This window comes from Oenanthe melanoleuca, chromosome 2, assembly GCF_029582105.1.
Source record: "Oenanthe melanoleuca isolate GR-GAL-2019-014 chromosome 2, OMel1.0, whole genome shotgun sequence".
Taxonomy (NCBI): domain Eukaryota; kingdom Metazoa; phylum Chordata; class Aves; order Passeriformes; family Muscicapidae; genus Oenanthe; species Oenanthe melanoleuca.
In genome coordinates, this window is record NC_079335.1 from 25,246,356 (window position 1) to 25,262,901 (window position 16,546).

General features: G+C 36.4%; 1 protein-coding gene across 1 annotated transcript; it reads right to left on the reverse strand.

Annotated features, from left to right (window-relative positions):
- Positions 1-63: 63 nt before the first annotated feature.
- On the reverse strand, positions 64-16,298 carry DECR1 (2,4-dienoyl-CoA reductase 1). The gene is made up of 10 exons (XM_056485892.1): positions 16,189-16,298; positions 12,772-12,974; positions 11,811-11,868; positions 11,551-11,637; positions 9,076-9,223; positions 5,824-5,923; positions 4,484-4,556; positions 2,407-2,553; positions 2,029-2,091; positions 64-1,938 (listed from the first exon to the last, which is right to left on the reverse strand). The coding sequence occupies exons 1-10, from the start codon at positions 16,255-16,257 to the stop codon at positions 1,879-1,881; spliced, it is 1,008 nt and encodes a 335-aa protein (XP_056341867.1). The 5' UTR covers positions 16,258-16,298; the 3' UTR covers positions 64-1,878.
- Positions 16,299-16,546: the final 248 nt, after the last annotated feature.

Consider the following 16,546-nt stretch of genomic DNA (forward strand, 5'->3'; position numbering starts at 1 on the left):
GTACTTCAACCACATGACACCCTTAGCTATAGTAAGACATAGAAATCCATGGATGCAAGAGAGTAATAAGAACGTATTTTTATTGACAGCCTGTCACCAGAGGATAACCTGCTAGACACTCCAGGGAAATACTTGGTGTTACCACATCTCACAAACATACATTTGAATTTTTTTCTGATGCACTTTTTTCAAATGTCAAAGTCTTATATGCAAATGTGTCCCATACAAGGAGGCAATGTAATTATATGCAAAGGATGACGAGCAGAAAACAGTATCTATGGGCCTAACTTCTCAATGATAACACTTTTTGGGGAAAAGATCTCTCATGTCAGAATCTGATCTTGACACCACACCTATAAAACCCAAGTTACCATAAAAAAGCTTTATATTCTGCTCAAGAACACCCTAAAGGCTGCTATGATAAACTCAGTTGATTTGTTTTACAATCAGTGGCTAGTGATCACTCACAGGAGAAAGGCACATGGGAGCCTGCACTAATACAGTCCACACTTTCAGCAGAACACAACTTGCTTCAGATTTGTAGTAAGGCAATCAAGTGACTTCAAAGCCAGATCTTGGCATATGTTAAGTATGTCCTGGATTGTGTGGGAAAACACACAATGCCACCAGCACCTGAAGGAAGACATCCTTAAATTGATTCTATTGTCCTGACTCTTAAATCACCATATCAGTCTCAAAGCACATAAAACTATGTACATGCTTGTATTAGCTAAACACAAAAAAAAAAAAAAAAAAAAAAAGAAAAAAGAAAAAAGGAAAAAGGAAAAAGGAAAAAAGAAAAAAAAAGAAAAAAGAAAAAAGAAAAAAAAGAAAATAGAAAGGCATTAATTTCAGGTTGTAAAGGCCAGAGGTTGATAATTTCTTTGAAGAATTCCAGCCATTGTCTGAGGTATGAAGGACAAAATCTACCAACTCTCTAAATTTGGATAAAAGAGGGAAAGCAATATTTTTATCACCTGCTTATCTGGGATAAACTGACTAGATTCAGAGGTAATGCCATCTAAATATTTCTTTAGTACCAGCCTGTGAATGCAAACGAAACCTAAGGATTTTTTGTAAATTTCAACAAATGAGGTTTCAACACTTTCAGTCCCAATTTACCAACATTCCTTTAACAGTCTTAAATAAACCACTTTTTATGGAGAGCTGCCATAGTCACACATATATAATAAGAAATGATTTGTGGTTTCTCATTTTCAATAACATTAACTTCATCATGACAAAGAGCAAGCTCCTTAGAAAGGCCCTGCAGGTCCTTAAATGCCATTTTTAAAGTTCAGAATAAGATAATTAGCAGACTGAAAATGTCACAAAAGATAAGACCAAGATGTGTTATGCATTTCAAGATTTCCTAAGTAACCCCAGGAGTTACATCCTTTCTCAGTGTATGTAGTGCTGCTAATAACATGAAACTGTATTTGCAAGTTTAGAACTTCTTATTGAACTGTGAAGATTAGGATTTAATATTTTGTTTCTCTCTTCACATTAATGATTACATTCAGTTATGATAGCACTGAAATGCTATTGGTATTACAATACTAAGAGACATTTTTATATATCTGAGAAAAAAAAATCCTCAGAAAGATAAAAAAGGCTGATGGTAGACCATGGCATGGCTATGTAAGACAGTCTAAAGAATAAAAAATATTAGTGACCACCTGTTTTCACTACTGGCAACAGAATAGATTTTAGATAGGAAAAACATACAAACTATATTCAAAATACAACAATTTCAAAATATTTTATTGAAATTAGCATAAAAAAATTCTGAAGGCTATTTCTCAATTGGTTATTTCTAAATATTAATGAAAAAGTAGTGGTTCATTTCCAAGAATCTCCACCATAAAGTTATGTACTTTAGGAGCCTTTTGTTTTTCTAATCATTGCTTCCATCATATCCCACTGCTCTTTGGTAACCTAGCAAAAGAAAAGAGATTTTATTGGAATTTCATATAATAATTGCACATCAAAGTATCAATGTAAAATAGCAAACAAGGAAATTAATACCCTCTTCAAATCATTGAATTCTCCTGCCATGGAAACAAATTCTCCACCATCCATTCTGATAACCTAGAAAAAGCACCAACAGTGTATTTAATAATTGTGTGATTTCTGTAGTACTCCTTTGTTATTAACTGTGAAAATCACTTTTACTGATATGGGTGAAAAAAGCCCATACCCAAGAAAATGCAATAAAATCACCTTTAAAAGTTCTTTTTAAAGGTGCTAACAACCATGCACTACACTTAAAAGATGATTAATACTTGTAAAGAATTTTTAATTAAGTTAAACACAATTTCTGAAACCAGGGCTTTAAAAAAACATATCAGCAATATTCACACCATCATCAGGTTAATTGTAAAAACAAGATCAACCAAAACTCACTGCTCCATTAACCCAGCTTGCATAGTCACTGCAGAAATAGGCAGCAAGATTTGCAATTTCTTCTACAGTTCCCAGACGACCACAGGGAATCCTCTCAATCATCTTCTTCTCAAATGCACCTGTTGGGTCAAGGCGACTAAAAGCACCCTGAGAATTAAAAAAAACATTACAAAAATGTTATAACTACATCAGAAAATAAAATCCAACAGAGATTTGACTCCACATACACAATATGGAAGTTAATATTTGTGAATAAGCTTTCTACACCCTCATTGTCAGTAGATGGAAAAGAAGGAAGTAGAAAAGGAAAAACAATTTATCCCTATTGCACTGATATGTATTACTGATGGTAAGCTGGAATTTAACTTTTGGGATAGTCACCCACCATCTATTGTGAAAAACAAAAGGGGTTCATCATCTGTCTTTCCTCAAACACCCTTGATAACCATTTAAGGAAATAAGCAAGACTCAAAATTGCGGCAAGGACAGAATAGAGGAACAAGGAAAGAAGAGGAACAGGAAAGCAACCAAAAATAAATTATATCTGACAGAATAAATCAAATGGGAAAGAAAAATATATCAGGTTCAGTTAAATTGCATCAACTGCGAAAGCTAAAGGAAGTCAGAAGATTTAGTACTTGAGTAGCTTAAAATGGCATGGAAAATAAAAGGGTTTGTTTCTTCTCTGCTCCTCCACAAGGAAATAACCTCCTCACTCAAAATCAGAAATGTATCAGTAACATTTACGTTAAATTACTGAATTCATGATTTAATGCGCATTGTAATTCATGTAATCATGACATCTAAGTCTTTTATTGCCATGGTTTTAATTGCCAGTTTATAAGCCTAACAGTGTTGTGCTTATATGTCATGTTCTTTTCCCCTCATGACTTAAAATAGTATATTTTAAGACCATAGATATTGCTCCTAAAGGCAGAAAACCTTGATTTTGCAATATGCTGTCTGCCTTTTTATGCTTTCAGGGAAATTTTATATTGGAACTATACACCAAATGTAGCATTTTATCAGTATCTCAAGCAGGTTATACACTGTAAGTTCAGAAAAGGAACATTAACTGGAGGTAGCACTATTGACACTTAAATCTCTTAATTTGCCAAATGTTTTTCTTCTATTCTTACTTAAAAATACACAAGATACAAAATGTGGAGAATTTTTGGTCTGATCCTCTAATACTACTTCAACATTCTTATAATCCTGCTAATTCTGCCACTTACTTTTCTTTATAGTGAAAAGAATTAAAACTAAGTTTTCCAATGTAGCATATAAAACTGACAAGAGAGAAAAAGTAAAAAATAGTAAATAAACAAACAAAAAAGTAAAAAGGAAACAACTCTACACCCCTATTCCCAAAACAACAGCAAAAACAACTGAAATATTTTACAGGAAGAAGTAATACCATTATTAGTTGTTAGTGCTCATAATCATAATAATTTGATTCAATGGGAAATGGATGCTCCTTTCTCTTCTTGCAGGACTGCTTTCTTTATTCTTCCTGTTCCAGCTGCTTTGGATTACTTCCTTCAAACCCTCCAGTCCTGCTTCTCACTCACTTCAAAGCTTCTCATTTCCTTGCCAACTTAGTTTTTCTCTTTCTAGTTTTGAGATTTTCAACAAAACTAGTGAGATTCTGTTCTCATATACCTAAAAGAGATTCTAAGATTTTGGAACGGATCAGATGTTTTGTTTAAATATTAGGGGTTCAGGCAGAAATAGAAACTTTACTCCAACAAGTGTAAGAATTCACTCCACTTGACGAACTAGATACACAGAAATAAATATCAGAATTAAGTATTTTGATATATCAGTTCTTTGAAACACTAAAAAAAGGTTCAGTTTTTATCAAGAGTAGTAAAGGGAACAGTGGCAGGTCTCAAAATTTCAAGAAATCCTATTTTACAAAAAGACTAAGAGGGAAGTGTGTTCAATATTCCAGTACAGCCTTGACTAGCAAGGAAATCATATTAGAATTTACAGCTACAGAAAAGTTAGACTGTTATAAAGCTAAGGCTGTACTACAAAGCATATTCAAGGCTGGGTTTCACTTCATGCCATGTACCTTTGTTTTTATTGGACCTGGTTGAATCACATTGAATCTCATGCCATATCTACCCCATTCAGCCGCAAGAGACCTAAAAATTCATTAACAGAATGCATCAATATTTTAAACACAATATTTTAATCCTATTCAGAAGAAAAAAAAATTAATCAAATGTGTAAATACTAGAATATTCCTGAAACAGACAATTTCTACTTAAAGGGTTTTTGTTGTGCTTAACAAAATAATTTCAGAGAAGCAAAAAAAAAAAAATCTCATTCACCATTCACCTCTCAGAGGAATATTTATTAACTAGCGGTGAAGCAGCGTGAAGAAGCAATTCTCTTCCCCAGCAAATCACGGATGGTGTTGGCACCTGAATTCCTTAATGAACAACTGTTAGGCCATCATCCTTCTGTGGCAATTTACATTATCCCACAAGTACACATTTCTAACATTTGCAACATAGCTCTCACATTATATGTTTTGAAATTACACAAAACAGAGAATACAGCCTAAAGCAGGACCACTAAAATAGTTTTGCTTTATGGCATTTTCTATGCATGATAAGTACTTTGGGTCTACTTTGGAGAATGAATTAGCTAAGTCATAAAGTCTCTCAAAAGTCCACATTTCTGTTACAGCTTTGTAGAACAGAAATCAGGACCATTACTCAGTCCCTCATTTTTTTCCAGATTCTAGATTATAGTGAATTTTAGTTACTAAAAGGCTGCCAATCCATTCAATTCTTTCTGCTGAAGTGCAGAGAAAGATCTATATGCTATGAAGTACTAGCCTGAATTTAAAAATGAGAGAAAGCCTTTTGTTTGCTGACCATGGATCCGTCAACATGATACTGTTCTTAACTAAGTAAACTACAGGCCTTAATTTTAAATAGTGATAGAGAACAAACTTGTTGATGAATCTAAACAGAGCTGAAGCCACAGTATACTGCACCCAAATAACAGGCATGTATTTTCCTCAGACAAAAGAATGTGGAAGGTGCTATAGATCTCAAACAGTTCCCCTAATAGCTGTCTTTAGGTGCTGGTTCATCTATAAGAATGCTAGAGAACCTGATTGTAAAAATTCTGTGAAACAAACTTTGGAACTTGAAATTGCCAAAATAAGTAGTTCTACTTGTCCTTATCTTGGTCTTGTGAAAAATCAGTAGCAATTAATACTTCTTTCTGTAAGAAGCTGTCAGCATACTATTTTCTTGCTAGGATACTGAAGCCTGGATTGAACTCTTGTGGTACAGTGAAATAGGGGGACTACACTAATGAGGTCCATTTTTATAGAGCAATTACCCCATCTTAAGGATGTGAAAACTAAAGCACACATTTTGCTGTATTACTCACTTGCTCATTGCTTCTACACCAGCTTTGGCAGAGGCACTCGGCAACACAAATCCTGAACCACTCTCTGCATAAATTGTTGTAATAGCCAGAAATGCTGCTCCTAGAAGGTGCAAAAACATTTAGAAACAATCCACACCACACAAACCAAACAACCCTGAAGATCAAACTCTCAAGTTCAGGTAAAAGCTAGATAAATGGTACAGAAGTTTTCAACTCAAGTGCTAGGGATACCTTTTCACTTTGAGCAGTGAAAAGACATTTTAAAAATATAGTCTTTGAAACTTTCTTTTCAAGCCTTTTTATTTCAGTTCCCTCTTTTGCATGAGTGTTAAAGAGTTGTTCCAGGCAAGTGCAAATAGCTATTGATTAGACTCTGAAGGTCTAAGCCCTCAGACTTCTACTGATAATGAACTTAATGCATAAATTTGTCTAACTGGAGTGAAGGCCTAAGATCTTACAGTGTTTTTTCAGAAGCTGCCCTAGTCTAGTTGTCACTAACCAGACATTTTGCCCTAAATTCATCAGTTACTGAGTGGGGGAAAATACAAAAAAGAACCCAAAAACACAAACAAGGAAAAAAAATCGGCATTAACAGTTACATTTGGCAGAATCTCAAATTAACTGTTTAGGACTTGAGTTAAGTTTATGATGAAAAATAAAGGTTTTTAAGAATTTTTCAGAAGCTTTTTCTGCAGCAGAGCCAATTACAGAGAAAACCTGCATAAATTCTCCTATTATTATCATCATCACAACAAACTCCATCATAAAAGAACTACTTTCTTTTATATGCTATATTTTATAACAGATTTAGCAAAAAACATTCTGGAATGGAAACTGCAGCTGCTTATTTAATCATTCTTTTACAGAATCCTGCAAATTATGTCTGATCAATGACTGGCATGAGCTAACTCTAGCTGGGAAATGAAGGACAAGGGATGACAGTTCACTGCTTATGTCACAGTAACTAAAATAACTGTTCTACTTATTATATTTTAAAAATAATTTCATTAGAATAGCTGCCCAAGGGATATTTCTAAAACAATATACACTCCTGATAGATTGTATGTAAGTAGAGACTCAGGTAAAAAATTACAGTAGCATTACACAAGAGAAACTAAAGAGAACCATAAACAAGCACAAACTGAAATGCCAAGATATCCAGAAACCATGGGTCCTGTTTATAAAAAAGGAGTCTTCACTTAGAGACTCTGAAAGGAAAAATCTACACAGGCAAAAACCACAGAATAACTTTGGAGTTACCTAGAGATCATTGTTAATTAATATTAATTTAATTCTACACATTTTGTAGAATTAAACCACTGTTTGTTTTTTTTTAATTCAGGTTAAATAGAGGCAAGTTAGGTCAGCCTAACACAGAAACTGACAAATTTACAGCTCTGATATGTAAAGAACACTTCAGCTCATACACAACTTTTATTTCTAAAGCCTATATTCATAAAATGGACAATAACTGATCAATTAACTCCTCTCACTTTGTAAAAATTAGTAACACACTAGCAGATTACAAATTCCTTTCAAATACTAGCACAAACTTGCAGTCTAAAAGCAGAGAACTTTTATTTACTACATTAGACTTAATGTAGGTCACACTGCAGATCTAAAGGACGTCCCAGTGTTCTAGAAACTGTCAGATTTTTAGTCTCCTCAGAGACTGCTCTAAAATATTTGCACTAGGAAGCATCAATTTAGAAACTGAAGTCCCTGCTCAAACTAAAAAAAACAAGCAAGTAAAATAAAATGAAGGTGAGAAGACAAACAAGTACATGACTTACTTGCATAAACATGCCTTAAAGAAAGCCTTCAAACAAAAATCTTATTTATAGATGGACTCCCCAAGGAAGAAGGCATGCAAGCAATAGCAAAAGAAATTCACATGTTTTGGAAGCTTACAAGTCAAAGAAAGAGAGGCAACATGAAGGTGAATGATGTCTGGATTTCACCAAATTTGAGGATGGAAGTAAGGAAAGTAGCTTTTCATTCAACAACAGCAAACACAAAAGCATGTTTGAATTCATATCTCACATTACTCTACAGGCACACTACATGCATCTGGAGGACTATAAGGCAAACTATTTCAATGGTCTACCATAGAGTAAGTCATAGCTGGAGATGGGTTTCTCATGTGGGAATATCAGTTCTAGAATAGTGGAAATAAAGTTTTTCATGTGCTGCTGAAATATATACTTGTGTACTAACAAAAACTGTTACAGACCACTGAAACAACATTAACTTCACATTGTTATAATCAAATAGCATGAGCTCATGCAGTATTTTTGGAGAGTATTTTGAAGAAATTCAGCTAATGCAGAGGTTAAAGAAAAACAGCGTAAATACAAAAGTAGTATTTCAACATAGTGGCTGTACCTAGAAAACAGAACTCAGAAGTGAGGGCACATGGCAAACCATAATTATATCTCACTGCTTTTAAATGAATGACATTATATTATTCTGATCTCATAAAATAAAATCAATGTTTTTAAATTTATAACTGGAATGTAAAATGAAAGCAGTTCTTTGTAAATAATCTATGATATAACATAGAAGGGCATACATCACCTTTCCTTTCAAGACAATAATCTGGTTAAATAAATCCTTGGCAAAATAGTATATAAAAGAACTGCTATATATTTAAGGTAAAGTTATAATATTGAATTAAATTTCTAGGTAGTCCAGAATTAAGAATTAAACCTAGGAATATAAAATCTAATACGGATTTCAATTTCAAAATTAATTTTCAAATTATCTTAAAGGTAATATTCTCTAGTACTATTACTCAAATAGCACAGCTGTAAATTTTATTTTACTCTAGGAGGAAAATTCAAAGGGATATCCTGACTTCTTCTTCATTTACAGAAATATCTCATGTTCAGTTGAATAAAATTAACATACACAGAGAAAATTCAGAAGAAATAACAGCTTTTTTTTTTTTTTTTTACCACAAAGCTTTATTTTTTTTAATTTTAAAAATGTTTTACAACTGGAACTCTTTAATTAGATTTTTATATTCTGCCTCAGTTGGCCTCTGGGTCCAACTGTAGGGCCTGATACTACAATAAGTAATTGTCAGCCAGATCTACTGTATGTTACTTAAGAACACCTTTCACTGAAAAAGTTCCTTTTTAGAAGAATGTTAAAAATTGTATTTATCTTCTCACATGAACTCTCAAAACTGGCTATAATAATAGTAAGGTAAGGAAAGCAAGTAATAATATGTCACAATGCTTAAGATACCTTTTTGTGCTTTAATGAGCTCCTTTCCAACTTCCAGAGTTACAAAAGCAGTACCATTAAGTACAATATCAGTTATTGTTCTCCAGGCATTAGCAGAAAGTCGTTCAGAAGGGGAAATAAAGTTACCAGCTGCATTATTTATCACAACCTGAAACACATGAATGAAAAGAGTTAACTAAAAATAACTTTTTCTGAGACAAAAGTAAAGAATTTACATGGCGTTTTTTTAGCTTTTACAGGGACAAAAGTAAAAATATCCTCATCGAATGAGGTGGGGGGGCAGGGGAAGAGGGAGAATAATCCATAAGAAATTTTAATATCTGCAGCATCATAAAGTAACAGAAAAATAAAAGTATGAAGTCTCAGTAACAGAAAATAAGCTGTATTTCCAAACTGCTGTACTGAGGAACTGTAAAATGTAGAGACTGACTTAAGTCACTATTTTCCATAGTGTCTCAAATGCATCCTAACAGTCAAGTTTGCCCCCACCAAATTCCAGCACTGCATCTATTTAATACAATGGATGCATGAGAGTAGAAGCAGAAGGTGGCAACCTGATAACTAAAGTCTGCATGAAATGAGTGCTGCATAACAGGAATTCAAATCAGTCATGATGAGAATATTATGATACAGTAAAGTAGAGGTACATCCCTCACTTCCTACGAACAATCACCAGGTAGAGGATACTTTCATTTCAGGGGACTAGCATCACAGAAGCAGTATTTAAACCAAAAAAAGCCAGATCTAGCATATTTAATAAAATAATGTGCTGAAGCAATAAAATGATGTACCATTAATGGAATGGCACCTTGATTCATGTAGGTTTGCACATAAGACAAATTCTATGTCTGAAGAACTTCTGGGCTAAATTCTAATGAAGATATTAGAATTTTCAATAACAAAACAGAACACAGTATGTATTACACGAATGTAAAACCAACAATATACAACAGCCATAAATTATACGTGTGGACAGCAAATTAAATTTAAAGGCCTCCCTGAAATTTGAAGGAAAAAAATCCAAACACCTTGAGATACTGAGGAGGTTACTCGAATTACTGAATAAATACAGGAAAAACATGATAATAAAACTAGTGAATTAAGAACTGTACAATATGATCTTTGAGGTATGTAGGACTGCCAAAATAAGCCCTGACAAAAGAATGACTGCTGTCTAATTGGGAGTAACATCCTTGGGAATGGAATTAGCAAACCAAAGCTGGAAGGACTTTCAAGTTACTGCCATTAACTTCTGTCTTTGAGATCTCACCTCACACACAGTATGGCAGTAAAACCCAGGATTCCTAAACTGATACCTCATGTCTGCAACTAAGAGAAAAACTGGACAAAAAGAACTGAATATTCAATTTACTCTGCAGTCTACCTTAAACACATAAAATATGTGCAATTAAAGAGAAAGTAAATGCTTGTAAAGAACAAGTCATGGGAAGCACTTATTCAGAAAATTATTGGTGCTCTAAAAATGTACTATACAGGAGAAATCTCCTCCCTCTTTGCACACACATAAAACCTGAAGGTCATGATTTTGACTTTGGCCCAAAACTGTGTTAATTAATAGTCAAAATAATATCCAGAGAATCTTGTCTACACATCAGGACAGTGAGTTGCCTCATTCCTAGCACTGTCATAGCAAACAGCCATACAGCATACAATTTCTCTACTTCTTAGGATATTTAAAATTCAGTAGGTTCTCTATCACATCTATAGGAAGCTCCTCATGAGTGCAAATTGTTAACAACACACATACAACAGTTTTAAATTTCGTTACCAGTTTTAAATTTGTAAACTATCCTTTACAATGATATTACATCATCACACTTTCTATCAGCTAGCAGAATCCAAGTTGTATCTCACAATCAAATCAAAATTTGGTGATTATCATCCTTCAGACTCCACCACATCACCCTCCTCACAATCTGATGTGAAGAGCTCTGCTACTTTGTGCCAAAAAACAGATGCTTGGCTTGACTGAAGACTTTTGTCTTCATTTTATGAGAACTTAATCTTCAAATTAGAATCTTCTTTGTGTACATTAATAAGCTAAGCAAGGATCAAAGAAGGCATTATGGTTACTTCCATTCCTAATTTGTGAGGAATTGTGTTAAGATAATTCAGTAAAAACCAGAAAATCACCTTTTCAGCAGGATTTAAGGGCAATATTCCATTCCCTTAATTGAAAGAATCCCTCCAGAATTGTCCCATTATTTGAAAAAAGATATTAGCCCTCAGAATAAGGGTAAAACTGTTTTGTCTACTTGGCCACTAAATATTTTAAGAACCACAGGAATAGAGTAACTGGTCTAACTAAGAGTGTTAGATTTACCTTGAAATACTGCCACTGTTCTGTCTAGTGTCTTTTTAGATTCTATTAACTTAATAACTTTCTTCATACCTACTATGCAAAGTATTTTCAGTAATGAAGAATGAGTTCTTTCCTTTCCCTAGAAGACTTACATCAGGATGTCCTGCCACTTGGATTGTTTCAGCAACAGCATTCTTAACTGAAGCTGGATCTCTCACATCACACTGGATGGCGTGAACCTAAAAAATAGTGGAAAGGCAGTTGTAAGAATTAAAAACTCTATCATTCTTAAATTAAACAAGTCCAGAGAAGCAGACAAATGCAAAAAAAAAAAACAAAAAACAAAAAAAAAACCCCAAAGAATAAAATTTAGAGCATAATACGTAACATTCATAATTCTGCAAAAATTTACCTTATTCCCTGTTTTAGAAGAAATTTCATCTGCTGTTCCTTTCAAAACATCCAGCTTCCTAGAAATATGTATTAACGTACCTTATGTCAGTTAAGTGCAATTACAATTCAGATTACCAAAACCTCTTTCTTTTCTGAGAAAATATTAACTACAACTTAAATTATGTGTGTGTGTGCATGCATGTTGCTGATTTTCATGAATTAAATCTATGATTAAAACTATGCTTAACCACTAACTTTCTGAAAGAAAACTTTAAGTAATTTATGGTTAGTGGTACTTTAGAACAACTCAGAAGTGACAATGGTGGGAGACTCTAACGTTAAACAACATGATGAGCCAGGGAAAAAGCACATGACCATAACAATCTTAGTTTTAGCTACTACTCTACTAGTATTAATGAGACATACATATTCACATTTGAAACTAAATTAATTACTATTAGGATGATTGTCACAACACTTCTGTTTATTTTGATTTGAAATTAGATTGTTTTTCTAGACTCTAATGCAGAACTTATAAGAGCTGTAGAAAATCATCATTAAAGGAAAGTCAGGGCTCTTATTTCAAGTCAGAAGAGGGATGGATTTAATTTTTTATTGTAATTTAAATCTGTATCAAGAACACCTGTAATAACATTTATTACTGTTAAATACTACCCACTGCAAATTTTTGCTCTCCATTTTACTTGAATTTACTAATATTTGAGGTTGTTTATTTTGCTGACACATTTCATGAAAATGTGCTTAGTTTATTTCTGCCTACTGATTTTTATATCATTAACCATTTGCAGATAAATCTGCAAGTTTTCAGAATCCACAATATGACATTATAATTTAAAGGTGTATGCAACACTTAATACTTAGAATAAACTGAATCATTTTTTCTGGTTTGCAAAGAAGAAAACATCTATTCAGCAGTCAGTACTAAGTGAAAGTTCTAAAACATCTTCATTAATATTTACCTGCTTGCTATAACACACTTGGCACCTAAACTAGACAAAGCTGTTGTCATCCCTTTGCCAAGCCCAGTACCTCCACCAGTTATAAAGGCCACTTTCCCTTGGAAGGTATTTGGTGGCAACATCACTTTTTGAAGAGGTGAGAAGAATGCAGCTTGTGGTGCACTGCTGTCTTGATGCAGCACATTTGGGCCGCGACTGAAAAACTGAAAGATAAAAAGCCCAGAAAAGTTAGGTTTTTCTCCTTTCTGTCACACAAGATTGGATTTTCCTATGGCAATGGAGTAACAATCATTACTTCCTTATCATAAGTAAATGTATATGAATATAAGAATGACTAGATTGCATGACAGCAATATGGCTTGTTACTTAAATGCTATCACTAGACTAGACTAGGAAAGCACTTGAGCTATTTTCATATACTCTACTGCAACTAGAGAAATACTGAAAATATAGTTTAGTCATGCTTCTTGCTACTTTGTGCATTTTTTGTATCACTTTTACTAAAGTACCTGGAAAAACTATTAACAGCTAATTGCAGAAAGAGTTGGGCTTCATAATATATACACTGTGATTTATGCATAAACAAATCCACATGATTTTAGGTTGCATATGCATGTATTTACAAATTTAAAATCTTCAGTAACAGATTCATGACTTTGATCCTTTACTACTACACCCAACCAAACCTTCCTCTTTACTGGAGAAGAGGACAGAATCAAACTTCAGAAGACCTGCCCTAATGGCCACTGGAGCTGCTAAGGAAACCAACACCAACCATCTCTCAAACAAAATTGGGCAGGGTTAGGTTATCAGCATCACACTCTGTCCCAGCAGAAATACCATCTACAGTAAATTAGCCTTGGAAGTATTGGTCCCTGCAAAAAGACACATGGTCGGAACATGTTTAAAAACAGACATGAAAAAAAGAAGAAAATTCAGTATTACATCTAGAAAACATAGAAAACTATGCTAGTAAGAAAATACACCACTAATGTAATGAGCAATTTGTGATGTCACCAAGAAAGATGCAGCAAAAATAGCCAACAGGATATTTCTAGCATCCTAATATGCTAAACCAACTCAAGCTCTAATCTAAGTATGCCCTGAAACATGCAGCATTATATTAATAATTCAGAAATTCCCTTATTATTTAAAATTCAAAAGTCACCCTAACCTGAAGCTGCAAATGCCTCCAAGTATGACAAAACTAGATTTACTTTATTTTTGATGTGCAAAACAATTAGAAGACTGCAAGGTATACTTATTTTCTCTGGTTTTACCTTGTACTTGAGCCTTTAATGTGTTTATTTTAACAATAAATACTAATAACAATATATTATTATTTAATAAATTAATAATAATAATAAAACTCTTATATAATTTTGTGAAAGAAGACTGAATGGTGGTTATTCTTGTATGACCCCATTAATAAAACCATGCTATTGTTCAATAAACTGACATGAAGAAGAAAGGTCGTTTTAAAATAGCAAAAATATTACAACTTGTTGTTCTGTTTCCTAATTAACATTCTGAACACTAAAATTAAGAATCAATATATTTAGTGGTAGATGATTACTCTGTACTTCCTAGTTACAATGCATTGGGGGTTTCACAGAGCTTGAAGTTGGCCTGCAGAAGTGTGCCCATGAATCCTTCTGTGTTCTAATATATATGCATGAGTAACTCAGGTGAAAACAGAGAGAACAATCATGTAATTACACAGACAATTTAATGCAAGTTAAAGCATGGTGCTAGTAACAGCAGAGTCACAGGCTCAATCCCTGTACAGCACATTCACTTAGGAGCTGGGCTCAATCCTTGTCAGTCATCCCAACTCAGAATGTTCTGTGAAAAACTAAAATTAGAGTGGAATTGAAGAGTTGGAGCCATTACATAAGACAAAATTCAGAAAGCAAAGCTTGAACTAAAGTTAGAACTATCACATTTGTAAAACACTACTGTTTTTTAGTTCTCCTAGTGAAAATAAAATTTGCATGTTTTCATGGAGTACCAGAATACTATTTAAGCCTCCAGGAAAGGGAAATGTGAAGGTTCTCTTTTGGGACTTTCTTAGTAGTCCCCTACTCATCCCTCTTCAGGAAAAAAGCTCCCTCTGGAGAGCAGAGACTGCAGATCAAGACGGCATTTGGATTCCCCCTTCCTTCAGGATATGAGATAACCCCTAGGAGTGCTGAGACTCCCTGATCAGGTGCTCTGTTAGTGACAGACACAGCCCAGACTTCTTGCTCTCCTCAAAAGAAACACTGCAAGTAGCTTTCATTCTGCTCTAGGGGGAGATTAGGACATGCCATAGCAGAGGAAAGCAGAAGGCTGCACCAAGACTAATAAAGTATGCTAATGATAACCAGCCAGTGAAGTCGGATAATTGAGCAATCTTTTAGTCAGACTGCTATCATCTCCTTACTGCCTTGCACAAGAGGCTTCTGTGACAGCATCCATGCAATTTAGTCAGTCTACTACTCAAGGCTGAGGTTTTAAATTAAATCTCAGGTGTAAACAGAGATATCAAGAAGCTGGTAAACAGCTCTAAAAAAAAAAAAAAAAAAAACCATCAAACAACAAACACAAAATCACTGACGAATCAAAACCAATCCTTACTCAGGGGGCAGAAGTGAATTGTGAAATTACTGCAGAAAAGCGTCTCAGAAACACACAAGTGGTCACTGGCAAGACGCACCGTGCTCACGGACAACTCATGAGAAATGGCCTCCAGCAACATCCTCACAGTCACAGAATCACAGAGTGGTTTGGACTGGAAAGGACCCTGCCATGGGCAGGGACACCTTCCACTGTCAAAGGTTGCCCAGAGATCCATCCAACGTGGCCTTGAACACTCCACAGATGGGGCATCCACAGCTTTTCCAGGCAACCTGTCCATACCAAACCTAAAGCACCTTCTTTCAATCTGAATCCATTCCCCCTCGTCCTGTCACTATATGCCCTTGAAAAAGCTGCCCTCCAGAGTTCTTGCAGGCTCCCCTCAGGTACTGGAAGGCTGCCATAAGGTTAACTCGGTCACAAGTCACGCCACGCCACCGCCTGGACAGCAACACTCCAGCCCTTTACCTAGATGGCCCTGCACAGCTGTGCTATCGGGGCCAAAGGGTAACACCACCACCCAAGCGGGCACCAGGCAGCGCCCGGCGGCGGGGCAGCAGCCCGTACACCGGGGAGCTCAGCCCGCACCCCTGGGGGGCTCCGCGGCCGACAGGGCCGGGAGTGAGGCGAACCGACGGGCGCCCCTTCCCGGCTGCTTCCCCAGCCCCGGCAGCCGGAACCGCGGAGCCCCGCCGCGCCCTCGCTCTGAGGGACACCAGCGCCCGGGCAGGAGGTGGCGGAACACCCCCGAGGGGCCGCCCGTCCGCCCTCACCCCGGGAGCACCGGGAGCGCCTTACCCGCCCGGCGCCGGACACACACGGGCCGCGCACCCCGCGCCGCCACAGCCGCGCCGCCACAGCCGCCATCTTCCCCCAACGCTCTGCGCCTGCTCCGCGGGGAGGAGCGGGTGGCAGCGGGCGGGAGGGGGGCGGGAGCCGGGGGGGCAGCGGGCGGGAGCGGGGCGGGAGCCGGGCGGGAGCCGGGCTGGAGCCGGGCGGGCACCGGGCGGGCACCGGGCGGGAGGGGAGCGGGAGCCGGGCGGGAGCCGGGCGGGAGCGGGGCGGGAGCCGGGCGGGGAGCGGACGGGAGCGGGGCGGGAGCGGGGCGGGAGCCGGGCTGGAGCCGGGCGGGCACCGGGCGGGCACCGGGCGGGAG